Here is a 27364-nt window from a genome sequence, read left to right as displayed (position 1 = left end):
AAAAAAGAAGAACTTGTCTTAAGGTATTAGAGTGAAACCCAAATCAAATTACGCCAAGCTGAACAGTTAAATCTGTACTCACACTGGGTTGGAAGTCAAACTGCAATGGTCCACCATCATCTCAGGGAGAAAATCCAGCTTAAAGGAAGCCATTTTTACAGCACTTCACCAATCAGCAAGTCTCAAATGAACACTGACAGAATCCACAAAAAAGCACTTGTTTACACTTAAACAGCCACAGCAACTATCCGTCTATACAACGTCTCTCAAGGTTCAGAAGTCGTGAGAAGTGACATGGGAACAGCTGAGAGAGAAAGGGAAATGTACACCTCATGGAGGCTGATCAGACCCCACAAAACTCAAATCAACATGGAGCAAAGAGACAACGATGAGGCTCGGCACTGTGCTAGATGACAAACACAGGCCGTAGCTCTGGTCACTGGGCTGGGACTGAGGATTAGGACGGGTCCGATGGGCCACTAAAAGCTGCACCCCAGATTCCACAAAGGAAAGTGCTGATGGAGGGGGACTTTTTTGTGAGTTTTTCTCTTAGCACAGCAGAAAGGAGTGCAGTGTCAGATAAATAAAGCGTCAGATTGATGCTGATAAGCGTGAGTGAGCGGCAGGAATGAATGGGGACGGGCAGCTCTCTGGTAATCCCCGAGCTGAAGCGCCCCTAGGACACAATCGTGTTCCGGCAACGGGCCACGAACGGTGCCCTGTCCCAGCATGGTGGGGGTGGCGGAAGGGAGGGAGGAACGGGCTGCTCGGGGTCATGTTATAAGCTCACAGTCAAAGGTGTCAAACAAAACAAGCCACAGGCAGACTGAGGTATACTATTTAGTCTTGTTTAGCACAAAAACACCAATGGCCCTATAATAAGTATATAACAAATAACATTCAAATTCCTTGACTGCCAAAAAAAATTTAAAATAAAAAACAGTTATATGTTTGTAAAATGATGATTCGTTCAGAAAATATTGCATATAAAATAATTTAAGAACATCCTTACAAAAATGTTTCAGCAATTAATCAGAATGTTATCATTTTTTTCTTCCTCAACAGTCTGTCTCAGATATTCAAATAGGCCATGACATCATCGCTAGTCATGCAGTGACATCTGGTGGGCTGCTCACTGCAGATATGCTTACTATTTAGAAAAAAGGAGCAATGACAAAATAAGAGCAAGTTATTTTTTCTTCTCATTCCAGCTTCAAAGAGAAGCTGCTTAAAAGACTTGTTTCCCACTGAGGAAAAACCTGTAGATGGAGGGTATCCTCACACCCCTGGGGTAAAAGGATGTGGAGTGTATGTGTTCTTACCCGCCAAGGGCAGGTACTTCCACAGCAGGAAGGGAAAGCTCGCATTGAGGTTGCCCGATCTGCGCTGTGGTCAGGTAGAGGGCTTCAGCGTCGATGCTATCCATCCAGTGACTTTGTTAAATGCTACAGAAACACACCAAACATTACAGGACACACACATCAGACACACATACACAGGTAAACATAAACTGGAAAGGAAAAAGAAAGAGACGTCTTCTGACAGAATAGACAGCATGCAAACCTCATGTCACAAAACTGCATGCACACAGAAAACACATATGTAGGAGAGTGAGAAGACACGTCCTGGATGATCTGAACATAATCATGTAAATGACAGACTATAATCTGAGAGGAAGCTGTTGTCACTTTCATTGGAGGTAATCAGTTTGTAGAGGCTCAAACACAAAAGGTTTGTCACATTAAAAAAGGGAAAAATGGTCTCCAGGCTCAGATCAAACCAGATGTTCAAAGTATATTTTAATTTACTTTTAACAAAGAGAGTTACTGAAAGGAGAGTGTATATGACTAACAGCACTGTGTAAAATACTACTCTGCCGAGAAACAAAATATAAACTCTCACATACCCAACCAGTAGCAAAAAAAGATTCACATATCAGATCTGTGGTCAAAGTAATAAATACAACTGATACATCAGTAACATAATATCAGTGTTTATAATATAGACATAGAAATGTACAAGTGCATAGGATCACTCACTATCATGGCGAAACAACCAGACCACAATGACAGACAGAATTTTCATTTTTGGGTGAACTATCCTTTTAATGTGTATGAACCATCTGAACAAAATAATTCACTAGAATGAATGAATGAATGTGACATTCCAACGCTGCATATGAGCACATACACTACACAACTTTTAAAATATGAACAGATTTTAAAACACTAGGCATCATACACTTGCCGACTTTGTATATAGTTACAGAGGAAATTACTGGGCATCATACTAAATGACTAAGGAAGGATCACACAAGTCAGAACAGAACAAACTCGCACATAAACTCATGCTTTGTTTCTAGGAGACGCATGAAAAATGAAAACAAAGTGTTCTTAATTCAGCTCAAAATATTAAACATGTTTGAGGTCCTACCAAACTTTGAAGCTAAAAATAAAAAAATAAAGATTTGGAGTCTGTGACTATCATACACTACACTGTTTTCTGTGAAATCTGTCAACTCAAAACTGCAGACTGACTAGGGATGTCAATTTACAACAATTCCCATGATCGATCGTCATTTAAATTAAAGATCAATGAATCGATTAATCGTTAGCCCTATATTGCAATATTGCAGTGGCATACAGCCAACAGCATGACATTGACAAGGTGTGCAAATGCTGCTTAAAACGCCGTGTTTCTCACCAAATGAATGAGAAGGGTTTTTGGTCTAAATAAAGGGCTAGTAGGATTGTAAGATGAGTCAATGTGATTGATTATTTAATTAAATTACTTATTTAATAATCAAACAAAGACTAATAGCCTAAAACATGTCAATGCCGCCTCAGATGTGTGTTAGTCAGAACGGGTAACTCCTGTTTGTGGACGCGATCGTTGATTAATCGTTAGCATCCCTGAGACTGACTATGACTTTCACCAAATAGAATCAACTTGTCCAGACGGTAAATCTGGGGGTAAATCTGGGCAAAAGTTGCGTACTGTATTCCAGCCTTTAAAAACAGCAAATGAAACATTTAGAGGGAAATAAAAACTACCTTGATACCAAAGGCTACACTATTTCTGAACTACGGTCGGTAAGGCTTCCAAATTACAACTAGTGGCGCTGCAAATTTGGGAAAGCTGCCTGATTCTCAACACTGACTGTACACATCAATAATTTATCTTCCCTTCGGGAAACTCATGCTATGCAGCTGTGATGTGGCTTCTGACCCTGGGAGCGAAGTGAGAATGCTCTAAGACCACAGGCCATACCATGTTTTAATGACTGCTGAGTGACTGTGTGGCTTATTCATGGAGGGGGGGGGGGGCAGAGCATATGGTCTGCACAGTTCATCTAACAACAAACTCACTCTCGAACACCAGCACAGACAGAGAGCACTGTGGACAAATGGAGTAAAACCGAAGCATCTGGAACGACCCAGCAGCTAAGAATACAACACACACACACAGCTGACTGATCAGAGAAAGGGGTATAGATAGACAATTACAAACCTCCCATCAGTATAGGGCACTACCTCCATCCTGTTCCTCTCTGTATGACTACAAAAACAACAACTTGTACTACTACATCCTGATCAGAGCACCCCACGCCAGCCGTTCTGAATGCCAAGGGTCATAAACTGCCGACCAACACGGACAGCTCACTCACTGTCCAAAACAGAAGGTTACTTCATGGCAGAAATTAAATTTGGCTACAATTCTATTGGAAATAGAATAGCAAAAAATAATGTCTAAATGATTATAATGAAGTTGTCCGGGTTCACTTCACTACCTTGAGTGCATATTTGATTTCTGTGATGTGCAGGGCATTAGACGCCACATCAAAAATACAGAAAGCATTTTTGCCAAGATCCAGAGCAGCTTAGAGAAATCAATCGGGTATAAAAATCAGCCGTTGGTGCATTAACCCTCCATTAATTCTGTTTGTCCTGAAAACCACACACATACTGGAAGTTTTCACAAGCTCATGGTTTACCATTATGTAAAAAAAGAAAGCAAAGTGTCTGAAACTACTCAGGAATCGCTGCAAAATGCTACATCTTAGAGGTCTGATTGGTTAGCATTAGGACAGCACGCCGTCCAGACCGGCGAAATAAAGTGAAACTATATTTGAAAGAGCACAGAGACGCCTGAATTACTTTGGCAATGAAAAACAGTTAAGTGCAAGATATGCTGATCTGATCTGTACATAACATTATAATAAGAACACCACTGTAATAGATATTTGTAATTTCTTTGTGCTTTACATATTAAAACTAGTGTATGAAATGGCAAATGTAAATTATATAATTGATTTTTCATTTTCAATTTGCACCAACGTTGCACAAATGTAATGGAAAATGTCAATTTAAATACAGAAATGCATAGCCATTTTAGATATTGCATTGTCATTTTGCATATTACATTTCAAATTGAATATTTCTACCCATATGCTTTCATACTGGAGGGCCACTGTCCTGCACAGTTTAGCTCCAACCCTAATCAAAGTTATCAAACATATCTGAACAAGCTAATCAAGGTCTTCAGGAACACCAGAATGCTACTGGCAGGTGGTTTTTAGCAGGGTTGGAGCTGAACTCTGCACTACAGTGGCCCTCCAGGACCGAAGTTGCCCATCCCTGATCTAGAGGGTTCAACTGGATAGGCTAACAAAAACATTAAAACGCAACAACGCCATCATCGCATCTCGTGTGCCACGACGCACACCTAAAATTTGAATGCACTGTTTTTGCATTATACGTGCATTTTTATTTTAAATTGGACAAATATTCAATATTCAAATTTTAATTTGACAGCCCTAGTTTAAATGTATAGGAATAATTATTTAGGTCTTTAATGGCATTCATTAGCCACATTAGCAGGAGCATAAACAGGAATGTTCCCGACAGGTGCTGCTGACCTCCATGTGGTAATTCCCTCCTGGAGAGCGTTGTCATGATTTAACAGCTGCCATGGTGCAGCAACTGTCAGACACGAATTTACCACAGCGAAATCTGACAGAAGTCAAAGCTAAAGAGCTTTTTGCCCGAAAGCATTAGTATGTAAAGTACAAAATGAAACGGAAGACTTTCAGTGGCTCAGTACAAGTATTTTAGTCCCCTCATGAGTCTCTTAAAGGTAACACAGTAGATGATTGATGGCTCCTTTAAAGAGCCTGCACTCTGACACACTTCCCTTCCCCCTGTAATGGAGACATAAACCCCCCTGACTTTGCGCTAAGCGCTCAAACTCACGCCTACCATTGCACTCTAGACTCTCCAGCCGAACGCTCTTCTGAAAACCCTCAGTATTTATGTAAATACACACTCAAATATGAGCAGAGTCTGATGGAATTGTCAGCCCTCAGTTGAAGATAATGGAGGTGTTGCCATGCAGGACAAAAATCCAACCGCAAAGAACAGCCCACCATTGATTGCAGCAACAACTCACAAGCGTGTGTGTCTGCACACTAATAAAAATCACCAAGGAAACTGTTTGTCTTTAATTCAGAGCACTAAACACCAAGGAACAGGGAGTTCATGTCATGCAATTTTGCTTCATGCAGCTCTCTAATAGCATGACAGAAATTGACAGAAATGGAGGTGCAAAATCCTAAATGACAATGGACCTCCACATGTGTGACTAATACATCATTTAAGCTGGCATAAACCGACAATAATTATCCAAACGCTAGCAGAAAAACATCCAAAAACAGAGACAGACTGCAGTGTAAGAGTTTACACAAATGACACTGGTGGCTCTCATTAAACGTTCAATACTCAAGGAACTACAAGCACTGAATGTCCAAATAGTCTGAGGAACAATGGCCACAACTGCTCATTTCTATCAGAGACTTGAAAGTTCAAAGATCAGTATAATTTGTTTTGTTTTACACAGTGGAGTTCTCAACAGGCATGCGATGAGGCTTGAAAATAATGAGGTTCCATTTTGTGCCAAAAATAAATTGACTACTTTGTGCTTCATACTACACATACTGTCTACAGTCACTGCCTACTTGTTCAGATAAATTAGTATATGCATGTTCTGTTTATGTCATTGTCTTCTGACATCTTTACTGTTATCGTCTTCTGTCGTCCTTACTGTACTCTTGTTCTGTCGTCTTTACTGTTGTCTATGGAAGGCGGTTTAAAAAAAAAAAAGTGTTTTACAGATATATAAACAAAAAACAAAATACAAAGTCTTATCTGCCAGCAAAGTAAAGAATGCAAAATAATTGCATTCATTCATGTGCGTGGAAAAAAATAACACGTTAAAATGATTTCATGTATTTAACGCACCCGCCACAGACTACATTTCATACAGTTGATTGGTGACAAACATGAAGCAGGGCAAAAACTCACTGCATAATGGAGTCTAAAGAATGCACCTACAATTCAAGATATTGGGGCAAAAATGTCCATGTATGAGTTGTCTCATATTTATCATATGATCTAGTTAAGCAAGATCACAAAAGTGCTGTTTTTGTACGGACAGAACAAGACTACAGTAAAGACGACAGTAAAGACATCAGAACAAGACTACATAAACAGAAAACATGTCAAAATACACTGATTGTAATAATTATTGTAGACATGGACACATAGTATAATGCACAAAGCAGGCTACTCATTTCTGGCACAAATGGAACCTCATAGAAAAACTGAAAATGAACTAATTTGCGACCTCTCAAACTAATCTGTTGGCTGAACATTTGTGTGCGCTGTCTGATGATTCTAGTCAAATCATGTTCTTCTGAGCGCCAGTCATTTGGAATATGAATACCTACCTTTCCCACATTCACGCATGACATTGTGATGTCTCACTTAACAAATAGTCCATTGTAATACATCCTAACACAAAAGTGAGAACCACTTACCCTCTCTGTGCCCTTGCTTTTCTAAAACGTTGCTCCCGTCAACCTGCAAAAAGAACGTTGTATGGTTAGACTGGCATTTTATCAGTGAACATCGGTGATGATTCCCAGACAGTATTTGCGGACTTGCTGTCCTTTACCTCCATTACCATGGTTATTTGCGGTCTTCGTGTATTATTTATACTGCCTCTATTAGAGTTGGGTTTTCCCCTTAATAATTCTGGGAGAAAGACAGATCTTACAAGAGAGTCAATGCTGCACAATTTGCCAATCTCAGAATAAAAACTAACCAGGTGGTTGGTTACAACTGGCCTTATGAAATGAAGCCAAATGAAATGCAAAGGCAGAATACAAGCATATAGCCTATTGCCCCTCTACATTAAGATAATATAAATTTTTAGTGCAACATTTTTACTTTATTCTCACAATGCTAGCTGTGTATTTTTTCTGACTGGTTATGTTTAGCCTATGCCAGAGGGTGTACTGTATATTACAATGTATTAGTTGGAGGAAGATTCATATTCATTACAACATTATGGCTAAATTATCCCGTTAACAATCTCAGCCAGGTTAAAGAAATCAAGTTCATTATCAAACAGCGGAATTAGACAAACAAACCAAAGATCCCATTTAATCACATCAAGCAGAATGGACCTTCTTGCTCTTCAGGCGGTCCATTCAATAGCATGTTATCAGCCTATGTTGTCTTTTCCCTGGAAAGCTTTTACCTACAAGGCTCCTGTTCTAGACATAACTCATTTCTATACCAAACTACAACTGAAGGTCACAACACTGGTAACATAATAAAGCATTCCCAACAGAACACAGTCCAGTCCACATTAGATTACCACTGCATTAAACACTGACTAGTCCTGATATAGGACTATAATTCAGATTCCTTAACTCATGTTCAAAAAGCTTTAAAATGCATTATTCCTATATAATGGGTTGGCTTGGAAGTAAAAAGACAATAGTCCATTGTGAAGCTCTTATCAAATGATAGTGATAGTTCACGTGACAGTCCTGAACAGCAGCAGCTTTCTGTTCAGCAGGCCTCTGTGCTCAAAAACCAGCAGGCCAGAAACGAATACTTCTTACTGCATTTAACTTTACACATTTTGTTGACATACTTTGTGGAAATAAGCTGCAACACGAACAAGATTCAAATTAAATTAGATACAAACATAGACACTGAATGTGATGATCTCAGAAGTACTTTTGCATGTTGTATTTATATTTTATTAGCACGTTAGCTTTGAAACAAGCAAGTAAAAGGACTATAGTACTATCAGGTAGAGACATTTAATTCGCAGCAAGTAACGTTACTAGGAGAGTCGCTAGCTTAACTTGCTGTGATCGATACTACACGCGATTAAGCCACACAGATGCATGTTACTTGCAAAAGGAGCTTTTTGCAAATGGAGAATATGACAGGCTCTGTTATAAAAACGTAACACTGCTACTATACGAACACATTTGCTACGTTCATTTGAATTTAGCCGTGGAGTGACCATGCGTTTTCCAACATAACCTCTAACGTTAGTTAACAGTTACTTCATTTCCAGACCGATCGCAGTGAAAATAACGTTACATCCAATTTTAAGACCGCCTGTTTGGGAGTTCTGCTCATCACCTGCATCGTTTTAATTGCGTTGCATCATTGTTACACTTCTCAGTGATGCTAAACTTAGCAGAACAGCTCAAACAGCACGCCGAAGTTACACAGGTTTAGATAACTCTTGACGCAACCGTGCATGTACTACTGACCAAAACGGCAACTATAACCGAAATGAGTCCTATGGGCGCGCGGTGGTCGATATGCTCTTACATAATGACGCATGTTAACGCGTGCTAGCGACCGTAAACAACCACCAGTTAGCTCGCGCAGCTACAACCGTGAACAATCAACACTTACCCTCGATGCCCCCTTTTTCAAACGGAGGGAACTGAGTAGGTATGGTGTGCTGACACAGGTAAATGATTGTTTAGTGGGATTTGTGAATTAGTTAGTTTTCTCAGATTACGTCTTCCCACGACAACCCTACTTTCTGGGTGAAACAGGGACGGTGCAAAATGGCTGTCTTTCCTGCATGCACCATCACATTTATTAAAAGGGGATTGGGGTGGAGCCTCTGTCGAAATGTACAGGGCAAATATGTACTTTTGGAGACAAAACGTTGATGGACGTGAGTATAACAACAAATTATATTGGTCTTTTATGACAAATTGCCATATAAATACTTAAAACAGAAGTTAGAAGGAATTGGTTGAAATACGCCCCCCTTCTTAAAGAGACAGATACACGTTTCTCTCACGTGGTCGCTGAAGTCAATAAAAACCCAAAAGGCCTGCGCGACGCGTGTGATATGGAGATAAACATGTGTGTAACTGACAGACTGGTTAACGTGAATTGTCCTTCCAATGTCTGTGCAGTTGTGTTGGTATTATTATGTGTTTTATTATAGAATGCGTTATATAATCCATTCACAATGCCAAATAATCCTAAGAAAGCACAAATACATTTTATCCACACTGTAAAAGGACATTAACCACGTCTGCAGGCACATGTCCATTTCCGTCTTTATCCTTCTGCGGTTTGCATGCTATTGGACTATTAACCAGAAATTCTGTTGTAGCTTTTTTTTTAAACGAATGTAATCGAGTAATCAATGTTCATTCACAATAACCATCACACAAGAACACGATAAACTATACATTTATCAATATATATATATATATATATGTATATATATATTTAGATGGGTGTTATTGGTCCGGTGATCAGTTTCTAGTCGCTGGATATTATAGACAGTACTCCTGTATCCAGCCAATTAACCTCCAAAACAGAAGAGGGCAATGTCGAGGATCTGTGACAGGCGTCGAAGAAAAAAACTTAAAGAGCGTCTCTTTCATGTGCACTAGGAGTAGTTGAGAAAGAATGAAATTTCGGTGACTCGTTTCGTTCGTTTACATGTGGAACGATGTCCAGTGTTCTAGCAAGGATTTTATTTTATCCCACACTCGCTTACAATGTTGTCATGGAAAAGGTCACCTCCAGACAATGGTTTAATCGCGTGGATCCGACTGTCATTCTTGGTGCTCTCCCATTCAGATCAATGACAGATGAGGTAAGATTTGACTTTTATGAATTACAGATATAATTGTAATGATCCTAGCACATTTATAATTTGCCTCATATCGTAGTCCTGTTTAAGGGTTCAACTAATCCCTCTAGTCTCATTTGGCTTTAGTTGGTCCAAAAAGAGAAAATCAGAGGAGTCATTACCATGAATGAAGAATATGAAACAAAATATTTCTGCAATTCAGCTGAGGTAAGTGTCTGTCTCTCCTAACTCTTTCACTCATTCCCAACTATAATCACAGATGGCAATGTACATCTAAGGATGCTTATATTAATAACAGGAGTGGGAAGCTGTTGGCGTTGAGCAGATCAGACTGGACACAGTGGACCTGACAGGTGTTCCCAGCCTAGAGCACATCCACAAGGGTGTGGACTTCACTTTGAGACATCGACAGCAAGGCAGTAGTGTCTATATTCACTGCAAGGCCGGCCGTTCACGCAGTGCAACTATTGCAGCTGCATACCTCATCAGGGTGGGTATCAGTCTGTCTGCCTGTCCTACACCATGAACAATAGTAAAACCAGCTGCATCAATACAAATATTACACGTATTCTTTGAGCATTTGAGCAAGACGCACCTGAAATTTTTTCTCCATAATATTGTTGGTGGAGAATTTTGGAGAGGGAACATTAATATATAGGTTAATTCAAGTGATGCTGTTTACTTCTCTACATGAAACCCACACATGCATGCAGAATACAAAGGGACTTTTACTTAAAGTGCCCCATTATGCTATTTTAAAGTTTCCTAATGTTGTTTTGGAGTCTCCTACAACAGGTTAACACGCATCAAAGGTAATTTTTTTTTTTTAATTTTCTGATAATATACATTTGCACATCTCCACATTTTCAATGATTCTCAAACGACTCGTCAGATGAATCAATCTCTCTAAATCCCTCCTTTCCGTGAGCTACTCTGCTCTGATTGGCCGGCCGGCTCAGTCTGTTGTGATTGGTCTACCGCGTACAGCGCGTGTCGAAAACAAAAACGCCCATTGCCCTAACAACGTCAGCTCTGCCTGTCCTGAGGCTTCCTACACCTTAAACTAAACACAGTAACGGACAATGTCGATTTTACCATATCAATGCGAGCACGAGTGTGATGATGAAACACTGGAAGAACTATTAATTCAACCCGAACCTCCATCTCAAGGACAACTCGAACAAGACGTTTCCCAGTGATAACTACTCAGTTGAGGTACATTATGAGATGTTGCAACTGTAATTCCTAACCATCAGCATTAACAAGTGCATGTCCATCAACAAACCGATTATTTTACTTGTACTAATTTATTTACCGAGTATTTTTCTAATTTATTGCGGTGAACGTGGAAACTATCAATAACAGTGCATGCATTAGCCGAGCTCTAGCGTGAATGACTGATGTAACATAAACGCTGGTCTACGCTTAATCTTTACTCAAAGTAGTGAGAACGACAGACAATCTGCATTAATAGACACAGTTTTAGGTAATAGTGGCCCACAACTGATTAGCAGAAGTATTTCAGTAAGACAGTAATAATGTCAGTTAGCAGGAGACCTACACAATATAAAACTCAAAACTAAGTATTTTGAACACCATCGTTCAAGAGCAAGCGGTGTGCGAATCCTGCATTGAACTCTGAGATTTGAGAAGCAGTCGTCAGTAAAATAAAGGGAACACAGCAAAAGTTTAGGATTATACTGCTGTGGTATTGTGGTAAAGATGAATTTTACCCACTGATTCTTCACATGCTCGTCCTTGGGGAGTGAAGAAAAACTGGCTTTACCTTCACATTATAGAGCACAGCGCCGTCTTCTCGACACAATGCTGTCCAGTATCCACAGGAATCAGCTGCCGGTTTGAGGTTCAAGTTTTCCCTGGTGTCTGTGCGCACAAGAAGTGGGCGGGCAATATACTAATGTTTCATCTTGACGTCATGACGAAACGGCTTATGACTCGTTTGAAAAACGATTCATTTCGTTGACTCCGAGTCGACTCTTACTTTTGAAAGACAATAACTTTATATACGGTGCACTTTCAGATTTAAAACTTTGAAGGATGTTTTTATCCACTTAGAGCTATGTTACACACTACATGAAAGGTCATTTTCAAAAACCCATAATAGGGGCCCTTTAAGCTTCACTTATCCTTTTTTTAAAGAAGAAACATAATTTCACTGATTATACACACGCAGTATATTATTTATATAAATTTGTTCCTTCAGTATCAACCAGTTATTTCTGAAGATGCTTATATATAATTATATGCATTGTATCATGCAGTTATATAAAAGGAAAGAAAAACAGTTCTGTCAAACGAATGTTAGAAGACTCAAGAGTGTGACAGTCTTTGGAATCTGCATTTTATGTTAAACCAAGGTTATAACCATGTAAAATTATTAGAATTATACTTGTAAGTGATATAGGAATATATTATATTTCTATTTAAAAATATTCCAACATTCACTCTTAAAAGTGTGTCTAATATGTCAAAAACAGCTCCATTAATGTTCTTTGTCTCATCAGTTATGAATTAGCCTACATTAATCACAGTTGAGTTGTTTGCCTCAATGTCTATGGTAATTAATTATGGCCCTGTGTTTAACCTTTATTCTCCTTTCACAGCTACACTGTTGGAGTCCAGAGGAGGCCTGTAAGATGCTGGCCTCAGTCCGGCCTCATGTGCTGATCCGCTCAGCCCAGCTGGAGGTGCTGCAGGAGTACTATAAGCAAGTCTGTGCTTCCGAGTCCAGCTAGAAGATACACAGTGTACAAATGCCAACATTTATGCTGAATCTCATATACGTTGTTTTTTTCCTTGCTGGAGTGCATATTTTTTTTATATATTTGTATAAGATTTTGTGTACTATACATAAAAATAGACTTTAAGCTATAATGTCAATCTGGATCATCGGCTATATTGTGAATATATATTTATACTTTTTAAAATTTCTATCACCTCAGATGTTCAGACAGTAAATTTCCAAATTGTATTTAATTTTGTTTTAATAATATTAGAACAGATTTCTTTTTCTTTTTTATCCCACCCAGGGCCGTCCATTTTCCGGAACGTTTTCTGGGGCCCAGCCGCTAGGGGGGGGGCCCATGCAGTCCAGCAGAAATATAAGCAAAGTTCACCATATTTTATTTTTAACCAAAATAGCACCATTTATTGTTGAAAGTGAGAAAAAAATGAATTTTTTTAATGTTGCTTGAGTAAAATGTAGCCTGTGTCATAATGAAACACCCCTCTCCTGAAAATGGTCTGAGTAGGCTATTTTTTGTTGTACGTAAGTCAAAACGCCGGTGCTTCGCGCCAGTTCACGGTCAGCAGCGCAAGTGAGTGACACTGGAGTGCGCGAATTGACGAAGATACTCTCAGCAAAGGAAGAAATTGTTTAGGGAATTGGGAGCAACAGGAGAAACTGTTTTTAATTTATGCTCTTTATTGAATTTGGACAGTTGGGAAAAATTAAAAAAATTGATGGAGTATTTGCTAAATATTGGAGTATATAAAAAGATATAGATAAGCAGTATTAAAGTTGTATATAGCGATTAGAGAACAGAGGAGGGCAGCAATACCCCATAGCTGCGTCTAGCCTGCCGGAAATACAAGAAGAAGAAGACACGGTAAGACCATAGACAGTAAAAGAAAAAGTAATGGTGTGTTCACACCGAACGCGAATATAACTATTTGGGCGAGTAGATTACATACAAAGTCAATGCAACGACGCGAATAGACGCATCATTCGCGCCAGGCGTTGCGAATGACGCGAATTGGGCGACGCGTTTGCCGCGAATGTCCTCCGCGCAAGTTGAAAAATTTGAACTGGAGCGAATGTTCAAGCGTCTAACTAAACGCGATAGACGCGTATTTGACGCTCTATTCGCGTTCGGTGTGAACACACCATAAGGCTGCCACTCTGCAGAAGCAAATTCCATCCTATCTTCGATATGTTGGAGTAGTTTTAGTCGGACAGTGCACATGACAACTGCTGAAAATGACATGAAATATTCTCAGTCCTCGCGCATCTGACAAGGCCTCATTAGATAATTTACAGGATGATTTTAGGCAATCGATTGCTTCAATCACACTGGGGAGATGGTGAGCAATAGGTCTTATGGTGTGTTCACACCGAACGCGAATAGAGCGTCAAATACGCGTCTATCGCGTTTAGTTAGACGCTTGAACATTCGCTCCAGTTCAAATTTTTCAACTTGCGCGGAGGACATTCGCGGCAAACGCGTCGCCCAATTCGCGTCATTCGCAACGCCTGGCGCGAATGATGCGTCTATTCGCGTCGTTGCATTGACTTTGTATGTAATCTACTCGCCCAAATAGTTATATTCGCGTTCGGTGTGAACACACCATTATGGTGTGTTCCAGGGGCGGAGTGGGACCAAAAAATCTACCGGGAAATTTCGTAGACCACCGGCCCTCGTCGCCGGCAGGGCCGGATTAAGAGCCCCCTGGGCACAATGTCTTGTAGGTCCCCTCTTAGGCAGGCCAAATGTATATTTTGTCCAGGGACATTTTAATACGGCATTTACAGTTTTACTGATTTAAAAGTAACTTTGTTGTACTATGCTGGAGTAAAGTTCATAAATGGTCGTTCTTTCCCATAGGAATTTTTAAAACTATGTTGGGTGGACCTCTGTGCCTCTAGGGGGGTTCGGGGGCATGCTCCCCCGCAAGAATTTTTTTTACATTTTAAGGTTAAATGCATCAATCTCGTGCTCTTTGAGAGATCAAAATTAAGAGCTTCAACCCATGAACTGCTCGTTGAACAAAGAAAAAGCATTGATTTGTACCAGGACAATAAAGAGGGCATCTTTTTAGTTATGAGAGTCTCAGTCTGCATTACATTATCAATGATGTTTTAGGATGCCAAACAATTATTATTATAATGTAATAATGATTTATATAATTATTCCTATGACGTAAAATCCATTTAGCCTATAAATGTACTATATAAATGAAAATGAATATTTCAAAAGTATATTTTAGCCTACATTACACTATAATATAGGACAATTAAAATATTTTTGTCCTAATTTCTTCATTTGCAAGAAATAAACCCTTGAGCTTTTAGGAGAAAACACCAGATAACCATGCTGATCGCGTGAGCAAAGTAATCACCCAGCACAGACAGGATGCCTATTCTTAAACCCACACAGCAAAAGGACTCCGCGGCGGATCTGCCGCGGAGGTATCGCGGCTTCCGGAACGGACCCGCGAAACGGACCCGTATCGGCGTCCACTTGCTCGCAGTGACGGATCCGCAACGAAGGCGGATCGCGGACCCGCCGTGGCTCCGCGCTGCATCCGCTACGCATCCGCCATTAAAACCTTACCTCTGCGGCGGGTCCGTTTGGGACCCGCAAATTGATACATACATCCGCCGCGGACCCGCAACGGACTCATAAAATTCTGGCTCATCTGGCCCGGGTCCGTTTTGGACCCGTTTATCTCATTTTTAAAATCCCTTCTGTTCTTGCTGTAGGATAAAATAGGATAAACTAAACTATAGGATAAAACCAAAAACTATAGGGCTAGCCTAGGCTAGTACTACAGCAATATAGATCCAAGCTTAAATCTGCATCGCCTTGTATTTTTAACCTAACAATATTGTAAATAGGCCTAACATAAAAGTTTCGATACAAGACATCAATTTACTGTACAAAAGTAATCACTACTCAATGGAAATATAAAATTGACATTTACATTTATGGAAAGTTATAGGTTATACCCTATTCTGGTTTGTTAAGTATGTGGGCCAGGCTAATCTACATTCATTTTGTGGTCAAAACCTAATTTAGTGCTTTATAGGCCTAGGTCAGTGTAAACATAACATATTTTATCTATTAGGCTACAACTTCAATGAAATGCTGCACTATGTACAGCTAAAATATCAGAAAATGAATAACTGGTGAACAACAAGAAGTTCAATAAAAAGATGGTTTAATGTTTAATCATTTCTCCTATTACTCAGTTTGTGTGGATGGAGGCGGGACACGTCTCCTTGTTGCCCGATCTGTCGCCAGGTTGAACCACCTGATAGCATGCTTGGTGACCTGTGCATCTCCGCATCTGTGGCTGACCGCGTCACCGAGTTTTTTCTCACAGCACCTGTAATCAAACAGACAGATATTAACACAATCATAAAATTATATTACATACTGATTAGTTAACACATCTTCCTTAGTAGTTAACAGCAGTGACTTAAGTGTTAATAAAGAATTACCTAATTCCTTATTAGTTATGCAGTAAGTAAGAAACAGTATTCTAAAGTGTTACCATAAAGTCAAACAAGTGTTAAGAATCAGGTTTGTGAGAAATATAAATATTGTAGCTTGGTCATGTACCGGTCTGAAAGTAAGTGGCTTTCCTTGAGAAAGGAAGTCTGCATATTTGCAGATAAAAGCACCACAGTCATTTCCATTTGGCTGTTTGGGAATTGCCTAGAAACAAAATTCCAAGTAAGTATAACGGTAAACAAAAGGGCACAGTTTAAAGAATATTTGTATAACTTATTATATGAGGGTATGCATACATTGGTTCTTATTCGGCCGATGGTCCATCTGGAAGCCTCAAAGCAGCAGGCTTGGAGTTTCTTCTCCTCCATGAGGTATTTCCTGTTAATTAAATCACACGAGACATGCATACATGCCTTCAAAGCCGTTTGAGGTTAAAACCAAAGTTGTAATTGGACATAACTCACAACAATATCTGGCAGATCTCATCATGTCTCTGACCATGGAGTCATAGCACTGGAAATAAATTACCTGGTGATAAGCAATGGAGGTCGAAGGTTAAAAAAAAATTGTGTAAAGGTAAATATAAAATTTTTACACTTTTAATCATACAGTATAAATATGGAAACATTGTGTTACAAAGGCATTACTATTCATAAATTACTTACAGCCAAAGCCCAGTGCAAGTCAAGGTGCAAAGGAACAAGAACTAGATCATAGAGGAAGAGATCCACTGTTTTGGTCCATTTCTTCACTGCTGCATGGATTGCAAAATGTCCGTCTCTCTCGTGAATCCCCTGTAAACACACACAGGTATCTGATACACATGTAATATGCCATTTTAATAACTGACAGTACATTTCACTAATTACCTGTTTTTGTATAAACAAGTGCATCATTTTTATTCTGTAAACGCTATTTCTATCAAATGACGGTTATTAATAATTATGGCAGATTTAAAAAATTTTTTTATTAAATCAATAATTATATCGATTAGCTAGCTCTATAAAATCTACAATGTTTTTATTTTAGATGTATTGAGGGTAATTTGTTTTGTGTGGATATTCATGCATGCATTACAGCACATTCATTAAAAATCATTAATTTAACCATTGTGAATGTGAATATCCGAGGGTAACTTAACGGTTGTTTCACGACCAATTTCAAAGTTCCGTTCGACTGAAACTAGGAGGCGAAATGCGACAATCGTATGCCAATGTCGTGTGCAGTGGAAAGGCGGCAACTGCACATCCAATGGCGCGGGCGCCTCTGACGTGCGAGCTGCGTGCGACCAATGAGCCAACTCTACGTCAGTCAGAGCCCGCCAAGGGGGCGCCAAGTCCCCGAATTGTCCATTATAGCAGGTCTTCGTTCACTAGTCTGTCTGACATTTATATTTTAGAAGCTATGTGTCTGTCATGGATTTGCACTGAATTGATTCTCAAAAATACGGAACAAAGTGCGTTCCGTATCAGTTCAATACGGACAAGACTTGACTTATTATGTGTCAAATAAGCTGTCAACCCCTCCCTCTCGAGCAACTGACAGGACGCGAAGTCATGGCAACCAAATTAAACAGGGCGAGTAGGCCTACTACTTGTCACTGAATCTTATTTATTAGTGTATATAATATATTATAATATACATAATATATTTGCCTATAGGCAAAGTGACAAACAGCGTTGAAATCCGCACTCACGTGGGTAGCGTTACCGTGAAATATGACAGCTAACGTTACAGTTTATTGGAAAATAAATGTATTTATGAATTTGATGAATTTAGTGTTTACTGCTATCAGTCCCAAGACAAGAAGCTAACGTTAGCGAACGCTGCAGGGACCCTCTGCCTGTGACTCCCCGCTGCAGGAGACGCTGCTCCGACACGCTGTATTAACGATACTGTTTTAAAACCAACATGATAAACGTAACGTTAGCTAATAATGTTCACTTAGCGTTTTGATTTGTTGTTAAACTATGTAACGTTAATGCACAGCTAGCTAGAAGCTAGCACTGAATCATTATCCACGAGTGAACATGTTAAAGTTGTCAATAATTTCAAACAACGACATTACAATAATTTACATGACGATAAAAAAACAATGTTTACAGTCAATGTCGCAATATATAAATAACTTACTTACTCAAAAGAGGGTTCAGCGCAACCGTGTCCCAGCAAAGAAAGTCTCGACTGATGATCGGCTCCTGGACTGGTGTGCTGTAACGTTAGTTCAACCGTTACAGTAAAGGCGCGTCCGCGTCCTAGGATCCGACATGGGTCCGCACTGGATCCGTTGTTTGACAGTAGGATTTACGGCGCCTCCCGGAGGCGGAGCTGATCCTCTGGGCGGCCCCAAAACGAATGTGACAGTTACGCGGGTTTGGCGACTTGAACGCGGATCCGCTTAGGAGTCTCCTGCTGTGTGGGAAGTCTTGTGCTGTTTTATAAAGACACAAAGCCATATCATGGTTTCAATTTTAGTTCGTTGGCAAAATATAACGCTAGAGACCTTAATGTTAGGTTATACATTTTACATCTTTACATATGTGTTGGGAAAAGGGAGAAGAGAGAGTTCGGCAAAAGGCGGATTCGAACTCGGGTCGAGCGCATCAAAAGCTGCTTTCAAGCACTTCACGCCCTACGACCTACAACACTGTAGCTGTTTCGTAACGAGTGTCTTTTTGCTTTAAAGACAGGCACTTAGTGCAAATATACGCTCCGTTATAGAAAATGTTAAAAAAAAAATGTTTTCTTCCCCTCGCTTGGGCCCCAAGTGCGCATGGCGAATTTGCAATGAATATATTTTATCAGACCGGCCCTCGCGGCCTCGAAACAATACCGGCCCACCGGGAAAACTCCCGACTCTCCCGATTGCCACTCCGCTACTGGTGTGTTCACACCGAACGCGAATAGAGCGTCAAATACGCGTCTATCGCGCCTAGTTAGACGCTTGAACATTCGCTCGAGTTCAAATTTTTCAACTTGCGCGGAAGACGTTCGCGGCAAACGCGTTGCCCAATTCGCGTCATTCGCAACGCCCGGCGCGAATGATGCGTCTATTCGCGTCTTTGCATTGACTTTGTATGTAATCTATTAGCGCAAATAATTAAATACGCGTTCGGTGTGAACACACCATTAGATATTGGACGGGTCGCGGGAATGGGGTTGTTTCATGACAATTTTCGTTCTTTTTTTTCATTGGTTGTTGCGTTAAATCGTACCCAGATAAAATAGTGCTATTTTCTGATTGGCTTTTGTGTAGCTCGACTCTTACAACACAGGGGAGACGCGCTTGATTCCTGCCGGGTCCAAAGTGAGAGCGGCGCGGCCAGAGTTTTGGGCGCTGCGGCATATTAAATATATTATAAATCGTTTTTTTCGCGTGAGAAATACAATGTGTGGCGGGAGTGCGTGACAAAAGACCGAAATGAGTGACACTTGAGAGCCCTGTGTGTGTGTGTGTATTAGACCCCATCACTGAGTAAGTCTCTCTCAGTTAAATGTATGTGTTAATGTGAGAGAGAGAGAGAGAGAGAGAGAGAGAGAGAGAGAGAGAGAGAGAGAGAGAGAGAGAGAGAGAGAGAGAGAGAGAGAGAGAGAGAGAGAGAGAGCGAGCACACACACACATGATATGAGTAGCCTATTGCAGATTTGGGGAGGGCCCATTCACTGGACCTTTTCAGGGGCCCAGTCATTTCTGTGGGCGGGCCTGATCCCACCTAGCCTCTTTTTGTTGGAAGCTGTTCAAAAACCTGTTTCTTTGTGATTATGTATAAGATCGTGATATTTTTTAATTGTCAACCGCAAACATAATCTTGAATTCCTTCTTGGCAGTTAACTATGTATTTAATTATTTATTGTTATACACTATAATGAAATAGAGAGAGGTGTACAACTGGTTCTGTACTGGCTTATTTAAAACCATTTCAAATACATTTTAATTAAAATAAAATAATGGTATGCTGTGGTCTATTTAGTGAAATATGTGAACAGTGTTTGTAACCCTAGAAGGTCTACTGTATCAAATTTGATACATAAGTTTCTAATGCTTCTAAACTATTCACATGATCAAAACATTGCTCAAAAACTTGTTGCACACAATATTGGTTAGGTTATTAATCCCCCGTTTGTTGTAAACAAACAATGACATCAAATTAAACATTACAGTAAAAAAAATAAGACATAATTAAAAATGCAATACAAAATAGAACACAATCAATCAATACAGTAATTATATATCTTCATTTAAAAACCGAACTGCAGCCGTGATAAAAGACCTTTTTTAAATCGCTCAGTGGAACACTGAGGCATCGCTAATCTCTCACTAAATTAACTTTAGCTAAAAAAATACTTAACTAAATATGGCCTGTCCTCTCTCGATCTCTACTGTCATCACTCCTCTTTTATGCTTCCGCTCCTCCGTGAGTGTGAGCTCCATATTCTCACTATATCATATGGGCCATAAAAACCTGATGTAGCCTATTAAATATGATACAAAACATAAAACACATATACACATATTTATATTTTGTCTAAAGGTTCAATTATTGAACACAAAACGAGATATTTAAAGAAGATAAAAGATAAAACAAAGATATTTCAAGGAAAAAAAATACTATGGAAGTCAGTGGGTGCCGCCAGCTGTCGTTACCAACATTCAAAATATCTTCTTTTGTGTTTAACAGAAGAAAGAAACTCATACAGGTATGGAACAACTTGAGGGGGAGTAAGTAATGACAAAATTTGAATTTCGGGTGAACTATCGCTTTAATGCCTCGATTGTAGCGCCTGAAGGTGGCAGCAGCGCACTGCAGAACGCATCCGTAACTCCAGCATCAGTAAATCCCGCGAGGAAGGACGGTGAGGGAGTAAAGATGGCGGCCTCCTTGGTTAGATTTGTCCGCAGCGGTTTTGGAAAAAGTCTGAACGGTAAGAAATAAACAAGAACAGCACAGACGTGTTTAAGATGAATTATTTACTCATTTAACCATTATTGTCACTGTGCAGGACCCAAACAAGCTCTCCTGTGTTTGAGGCTTTTCTTCGCTGTTGACCTTTACAAACACACAGAACGTTAATGACCGTGTCGACTGATTTACAGTTATACTCTGAATTATGCCAATACAGTTTATTTTATTCTTGATATTAAGACATCACGCTTCCAGGGAGACGAATTTTTGAGTTATTTGGAAACATAAGGGATGTCTTTAATCTATGTTTTGAATTTCATCAGACACAAACTACCAGTTTGGTTTATTTTGATGTTTTGACCTGAACTTGCCGCAATGACACTATATTGTAATGCATTGATTTCTCTCAATTTCTCTGATAGTTGCTAGACAGAGCGCTGCGATTGTCCAGACAAGAACAACGACAACTGAAACCAGACGTGAGTAGATTTTTGGAAGTCTGTTGTTAACGTTGCGTCTTGCTGTATATTAGGTGTCTTTAACTACTTACGTTACTTACATAAAATGTAAAAATGTGTTGGGTACATGCTATGGTGTTCATTTTGTATTACAAAAAACACTCGAGGTGAGATACGGTTAAGGTCAGGGACAGGTGTAAAGGAAGGGTCAACAGTGTAATTATACAGCAATTATTTTAAGCTGGTATTTTCTTTAGATATTAGTAAAGTGTGAAAAAAAGTATCCACACAATAAGTGCATTGTATCAAATGAATTATTTCAATCTTAGTGCATAGTAGTTAAAGACATTATAAAAGTAAGACCAAATGTCGTTTTGTTTTGCATTAGCTACCGTAAGGCCCAAGGATCCAGTCACCCACACTCAGCTTTCAGAGTTTGGCGAATACATTGCAGAGATTCTCCCCAAATATGTGCAACAAGTTCAGGTAAGTTATTCTCATGTATATCTTTGTCAGATGACAGATTAGTGATTAGTTGCACTCTGCAGTTCCTCAAAACTGGCTCCATTTACAGCCTTTTGTTTGAATCCCAGGTGACCTGCTTTAATGAGCTGGAGGTAATGATCCATCCAGAAGGGATTATACCTGTTCTCACCTTCTTGAAAGATCACACAAACGCTCAGTTCAACAACATGACTGACCTGACAGCTGTGGATGTCCCTACAAGGCACTATCGCTTTGAGGTGAGCATGCTCCGTCTCAACTATGAAATGTCTATAAAATATTATCTTGATTTTGTGTTTTTAGCTAGTTAGATTATTTTAATAGACTTGAATTTTTTAAAATACACAAAGTAGTGCACATAATATGCATACTTTGGTAGCCTGGATGGTGAAAGTTATTGGCATTTGAAATACAAATCCTTTTTCTGAAACCGTCCTGCAAACGATTGATCTAATTTTTTCCTTTTCAGATTGTGTATAATCTGCTGTCCCTGCGCTATAACTCTCGAATCCGAGTGAAGACCTACACTGACGAGCTGAGTCCTCTTGACTCCTCTGTGTCTGTACACCAGGCAGCTAACTGGTATGAGAGAGAGGTATGTGTGACTCTCTGTAATCAGCTGAGGTTTCATGAACAGGTTTTGACACTTGTATATTTCACTCTTCAAAATAGATGTCTGTTTTGTGTAGCATATGCTCAGACACAACAATCTGCAGTGCTCATGCAGTGGAGCCCCTGAGCTGCTTCCCACATGCTATGACACTGCAGACTCTGACTGAGGGAGGGTTGAGGGTTGTCTAATGGTCCATTAGATCATGTATCATAGCTGTAGTTGAATGCAGATGTTAAGTATTTTTTTTTTTTTTTTAAACTTTAGAGACAGTTTGGCTTCACTCTGAAATGAGTTTCATTACAGATTTGGGACATGTATGGAGTTTTCTTCGCAAACCATCCAGATCTGAGACGTATCTTGACAGATTATGGATTTGAAGGTCATCCATTCAGGAAAGACTTTCCTTTGTCTGGATATGTGGAGGTAAATGCACAATTCATTGTTATACAACCTTTTAATAGTTTGGTGTCAGACAGTTTTATCAAAGAAAATCATACTTTTATTCAGCAAGGATGCATTAAATTGATCAAAAGTGACAGTAAGAACATTTATAATGGTAAAAAAATTTTCTATGTCAAATAAATGCCTTTCTTTTGAACCTTCTATTCACCAAAGAATCATTTATGACGAATTCCACAAAATTATTAAGCAGCAAAACATTGATTTTTAACATTAATAATAATAAGAAATGTTTCTTGAGCAGCAAATCTGCATATTAGAATGATTTCTGAAGGATCATGTCACACTGAAGACTGGAGTAATGATGCTGAAAATTCAGCTTTGCATCGCAGGAGTAAATTACATTTTAAAGTACATTAAAATAGAAAACGTGTATTTTAAATCATCATATTTCACAATATTACAGTTTTTAATGTATTTCTGATCAAATGAATGCAGCCTTGGTGAGCATGAGACAAAAAAAGAGTAACCTCAAACTTTGAAACAGTGTATGTAGAGCAATTATGTAATTTTAATTTATTTTAAACATTCCTGTAAAGGGGTGTGGCTTCATTTATGTTGAGTTGTTTTCTTCTATTTTCTCAGGTGCGTTATGACGATGAGGTGAAGCGGGTTGTGGCTGAACCTGTGGAGCTCGCTCAGGAGTTCCGTAAGTTTGACTTGAACAGTCCATGGGAAGCGTTCCCCGCATACAGGGAGCCCAAAGATGCACCCAAGCTGGAGTCTGGGGACAAACCAGCAAAGTAACCCTGGAGAGCTGTAATGATCAGAACATATTTATGTAAATAAGACCCTGTGCTACATCTAAATAAAACAATGAAACGACTCCTGTTTCTGCATGTCATTTAATATTTATAAATTACTATTTTTGTAATAACACTGGTTAAATTTGTTTAACATTTGATAGTTGTATCTGTGTGTGTACACAACTGACTTACACGCATGAAAATAAGCTCTTTTCAGATCTCTGAAGTATCAGGATTATGTGATTTATATTCTACAATTTTAAGAGTTTTGTTAAAAGTCATGCTATGTGATAACATTCCTTAGTTGTTAAATTGAAAAAAGTGACAAAGATAACGCAGGAAAAAATACCACTGATATGTTTTGCTAGACAATTTCTCTAATCAAAATTTTAGTGTGTATATGAATAATGCTCAAATGCAAATTCTTCTGTTCACTGACGTCTGATAACCGTTCTCTTATTTTTATAATTCAGCAGTTAAATGTGCGTATAGCCAAATGCCTTCAAGGTTTTATATACCCCAGTTACCTCTACAAAAATAACAATAAGTCATACTTACAGGTTATTTCCAAAAAGATTTTTATCTGCAAAATTATGAGTTTTAGCCACAAAATTGTTTAATTGCCATTCAGGAAATGTCATAAAACAGTGCAAAATTATAGGTATAAAAATCTCTCCTCCATAATTAACTGTGGCTTTTATTTACCAATCTCATTACAATTTGTGTCACGTCAGCTACTCGGCTGCTAGTGCATTCCCTCATGAGGGGGGTTCTGCTGCAGTCGTCAGCTCTGGCATGTTTGCTTTATTGTGTCATTTTTTTAATATAATTTACTTTGTAATACTTATGATTACTGTTATGTGTTTTACTGTACAGTGGCTTGCGAAAGTATTCAAACCCCCTCATTTTTTTATTTTATTTTTTACATTTTACTAGTTCACACTTACAAATAAGTTAGATAGAATAAATGGTATGCATATTTGCCGTGCTGTCCAGAGAGAGTGCTCCGAGCTCGGATATTGGGCCCGAACCCAGAGTACTCCCCCCTTATTGCTGGTCAGGAAGTAACCAGGCGAGTGTGAGGACACGGGACGCTGATGATGGTCACTCTGGTTGAGCTCCATGATCATATATGGAAATGGGAGAAATTTACAGAAGGACAAACATCATGGCAACACCACCAATCTAGGCTTTATGGAAGAGTGTCCAGTCTCAAGCCTCTCCTCGCTGAAGACACATTAAAACCCACTTGGCTGCAAAATACAGTCTTAGCCTTAATAAAAAACCTAGTCCAGAGCATTCAGAACCTCAGACTGGGCAGAAGGTTCACCTTCCAACAGGACAATGACCCTAAGCACACAGCTAAGACAATGCAAGAGTGGCTTATGGACAACTCTGTAAATGTCCTTGAGTAGCCCAGCCAGAGCCTGGGCTTGAACCCAATCGAACATCTCTGAAGAAACCTTACAATGTCTGTCCACCGATGGTCCCCATCCAACCTGACAGATCTAAGGAGAAGAACAGCAGAAAATCGCCAACTGCAGATGTGCCAAGCTTGTCACATTATACCCCAAAAGACTTTAAGGGCTGTAAAGGTGCTTTACCTACAGTAAAGGGTTTGAATACGTGTGCAATATACTTATTTCAGTTTTTTAAGGTTGTCATATAGATCTGTTTTTTGCTTTGTCATTATGGTGTATGGAGTGTAGATTAATGTGGGAAAATGTCATTTAAAGTAGTTTAACATAAGGCAGCAACCTTGCAAACAGTGAGTTCCAGGGGGAAGTTATTACTCCACAGTCCACACTTTAACCTACTAATGTAGTTTTTATTTAAAACGTCTTAATAATTATAGTGCACTCAAGTTTTTGCCTAAAAAAAAACGTTTTCCATGTTATTCTTTTTCCATGTTCCAAGAAGATAATTTCATGAATAAGTACAGGTGAAACTCGAAAAATTAGAATATCGTGCAAAAGTTCATTTATTTCAGTAATTCAACTTAAAAGGTGAAACTAATATATTATATAGACTCATTGCATGCAAAGTGAGATATTTCAAGCCTTTATTTGTTATAATTTTGATGATTATGGCTTACAGCTTATGAAAACCCCAAATTCAAAATTAGAATATTGTGAAGAGGTTTTCATAAGCTGTAAGCCATAATCATCAAAATTATAACAAATAAAGGCTTGAAATATCTCACTTTGCATGTAATGAGTCTATATAATATATTAGTTTCACCTTTAAGAATTACTGAAATAAATTAACTTTTGCACAATATTCTAATTTTTCGAGTTTCACCTGTATTTCATTCAGGATGAAAGACTTATTTCCAATTACAGCAATTACAGTCTAGTGTTTCTTTTGGAGCATTGTACACTTAGAAAATACATTTTTGCTAATTTGGGCAAATTTGGATTGAACAATTTTCCAAAATTAGAGGGGGAAATGTTAATTTTTATTCTCTCAGTTCTGACAGGGTCATTCTATAATACCTTTTCTCCCAAGCCATTCCTTCATTGTTTTTGCTGTATGTTATTCCAACACCATAATGATACAAAAGGTATTATCTGGGTGTTGCTATATATGGCTTGCACCAAACACAGCTTCACTTTCAGACATTTTTTATCACTTTAATCAGACAAATTCATCTTAAACTTCCCCAGGCATCTCCTTGATCCTCATGACAGAAACCTAATCTGATCTGCTATTTTAGTTCTGAGACCTCACAAAGGCTGTGACATTCATGGTGAAATCAAGCTCATGTGCATTGAAAAAGTGTGCTTTGTTATTGCTTAAGATAATGAAGTATCTCAACTGGTATACATTGTTAAAATAAAAAGTTTGTTTTTAGCTGGGATTTTAAAATATCTACTTGATTCAGATTTGACTAATTTTAAGGATATTTAAATATCAAACACTTGAATCATCATAGAAAAATCCTGGTACAGAATAAGATATAATTGGTATTAGTGACAACACTGTAGATGTTAAATACTGACAGACACACACTACTAAAAAATGCAAGACAAAAGAGTTTACATTCAGAGTTTTTATTTGGCTTGCTTCTGAGGACTGGCTTCTTCCACAATAAGAATCCAGTGTACACTGAAACCACCGTTACGGTACTTAACAAAGTAGCTCATACTGCACAAACACTGAAAAGCTTATCCAGCATTCATTCACAGAGTTTATTTGCTGGATTAAACCCATACAGAAAAGTACATAAGACCAGGCACAGAATTAGAAATGCAAATGTTCACTTACATAGAAATGGATAAAAAACACAAAAGTATTTACATTTTTGAATTGTGCACTTCATACATATACTTTGTCACCTAAATAAATCTTTACGGCCGTATACACACAACAGAATAAACCAGAAGAATGATATAATCTTTGATAAAAAAGTTTCCCCAAAATATAA

The 27364-nt window shown here is 38.8% G+C and overlaps 3 protein-coding genes across 13 annotated transcripts in view; 2 read left to right on the top strand and 1 right to left on the bottom strand.

The window, feature by feature from the left end:
• celf1 (cugbp, Elav-like family member 1) overlaps positions 1-8966 on the bottom strand; it is a 28827-nt gene extending 19861 nt beyond the window's left edge. For 4 of the 11 annotated variants that reach the window (XM_056233861.1, XM_056233860.1, XM_056233862.1 and 1 more), the window contains exons 1-3: positions 8787-8963; positions 6875-6917; positions 1323-1445 (exon numbers count right to left, since the gene is read on the bottom strand). In XM_056233861.1, coding sequence (XP_056089836.1) covers positions 1323-1426 — 104 coding nt within the window. In that variant the 5' untranslated portion in view covers positions 1427-1445; positions 6875-6917; positions 8787-8963. Of the gene's footprint in view, positions 1-1322; positions 1446-6874; positions 6918-8786 lie in introns of all 11 variants that reach the window. The other 7 variants (XM_056233863.1, XM_056233868.1, XM_056233859.1 and 4 more) reach the window with 4 other exon arrangements.
• Positions 8967-9789: 823 nt separating this feature from the next.
• On the top strand, positions 9790-12918 carry ptpmt1 (protein tyrosine phosphatase mitochondrial 1). Its single transcript, XM_056233870.1, has 4 exons — positions 9790-9999; positions 10123-10203; positions 10295-10486; positions 12621-12918. The coding sequence occupies exons 1-4, from the start codon at positions 9853-9855 to the stop codon at positions 12750-12752; spliced, it is 552 nt and encodes a 183-aa protein (XP_056089845.1). The 5' UTR covers positions 9790-9852; the 3' UTR covers positions 12753-12918.
• An 8160-nt stretch (positions 12919-21078) lies between these two features.
• ndufs3 (NADH:ubiquinone oxidoreductase core subunit S3) lies at positions 21079-24016 on the top strand. Its single transcript, XM_056233840.1, has 7 exons — positions 21079-21176; positions 21580-21636; positions 22004-22101; positions 22209-22358; positions 22589-22714; positions 23036-23155; positions 23777-24016. Exons 1-7 carry the CDS (start codon positions 21122-21124, stop codon positions 23936-23938), a joined length of 768 nt encoding a protein of 255 aa, XP_056089815.1. The 5' UTR covers positions 21079-21121; the 3' UTR covers positions 23939-24016.
• The last annotated feature ends 3348 nt before the right edge of the window (positions 24017-27364 follow it).

The sequence above is a fragment of the Rhinichthys klamathensis genome, unplaced genomic scaffold (assembly GCF_029890125.1).
Source record: "Rhinichthys klamathensis goyatoka isolate OS25496 unplaced genomic scaffold, OSU_Roscu_1.1 h1tg000378l_1, whole genome shotgun sequence".
NCBI lineage: Eukaryota > Metazoa > Chordata > Actinopteri > Cypriniformes > Leuciscidae > Rhinichthys > Rhinichthys klamathensis.
The sequence above is the reverse complement of the archived record's forward strand: the minus strand, read 5'-3'. Positions and strand labels throughout refer to the sequence as shown.

What these genes read in the sequence shown, in the direction of transcription:
- ndufs3 (XM_056233840.1), top strand. Translation starts at nt 21,122, where the DNA reads ATGGCGGCCTCCTTGGTTAGATTTGTCCGCAGCGGTTTTGGAAAAAGT. An exon ending in AACGACAACTGAAACCAGAC is followed by an intron (nt 21,637 to 22,003) that starts GTGAGTAGATTT and finishes GTTTTGCATTAG; the next exon opens with CTACCGTAAGGCCCAAGGAT. An exon ending in AATATGTGCAACAAGTTCAG is followed by an intron (nt 22,102 to 22,208) that starts GTAAGTTATTCT and finishes TTTGAATCCCAG; the next exon opens with GTGACCTGCTTTAATGAGCT.
- ptpmt1 (XM_056233870.1), top strand. Translation starts at nt 9,853, where the DNA reads ATGTCCAGTGTTCTAGCAAGGATTTTATTTTATCCCACACTCGCTTAC. An exon ending in ATTTCTGCAATTCAGCTGAG is followed by an intron (nt 10,204 to 10,294) that starts GTAAGTGTCTGT and finishes TATTAATAACAG; the next exon opens with GAGTGGGAAGCTGTTGGCGT. An exon ending in CAGCTGCATACCTCATCAGG is followed by an intron (nt 10,487 to 12,620) that starts GTGGGTATCAGT and finishes CTCCTTTCACAG; the next exon opens with CTACACTGTTGGAGTCCAGA.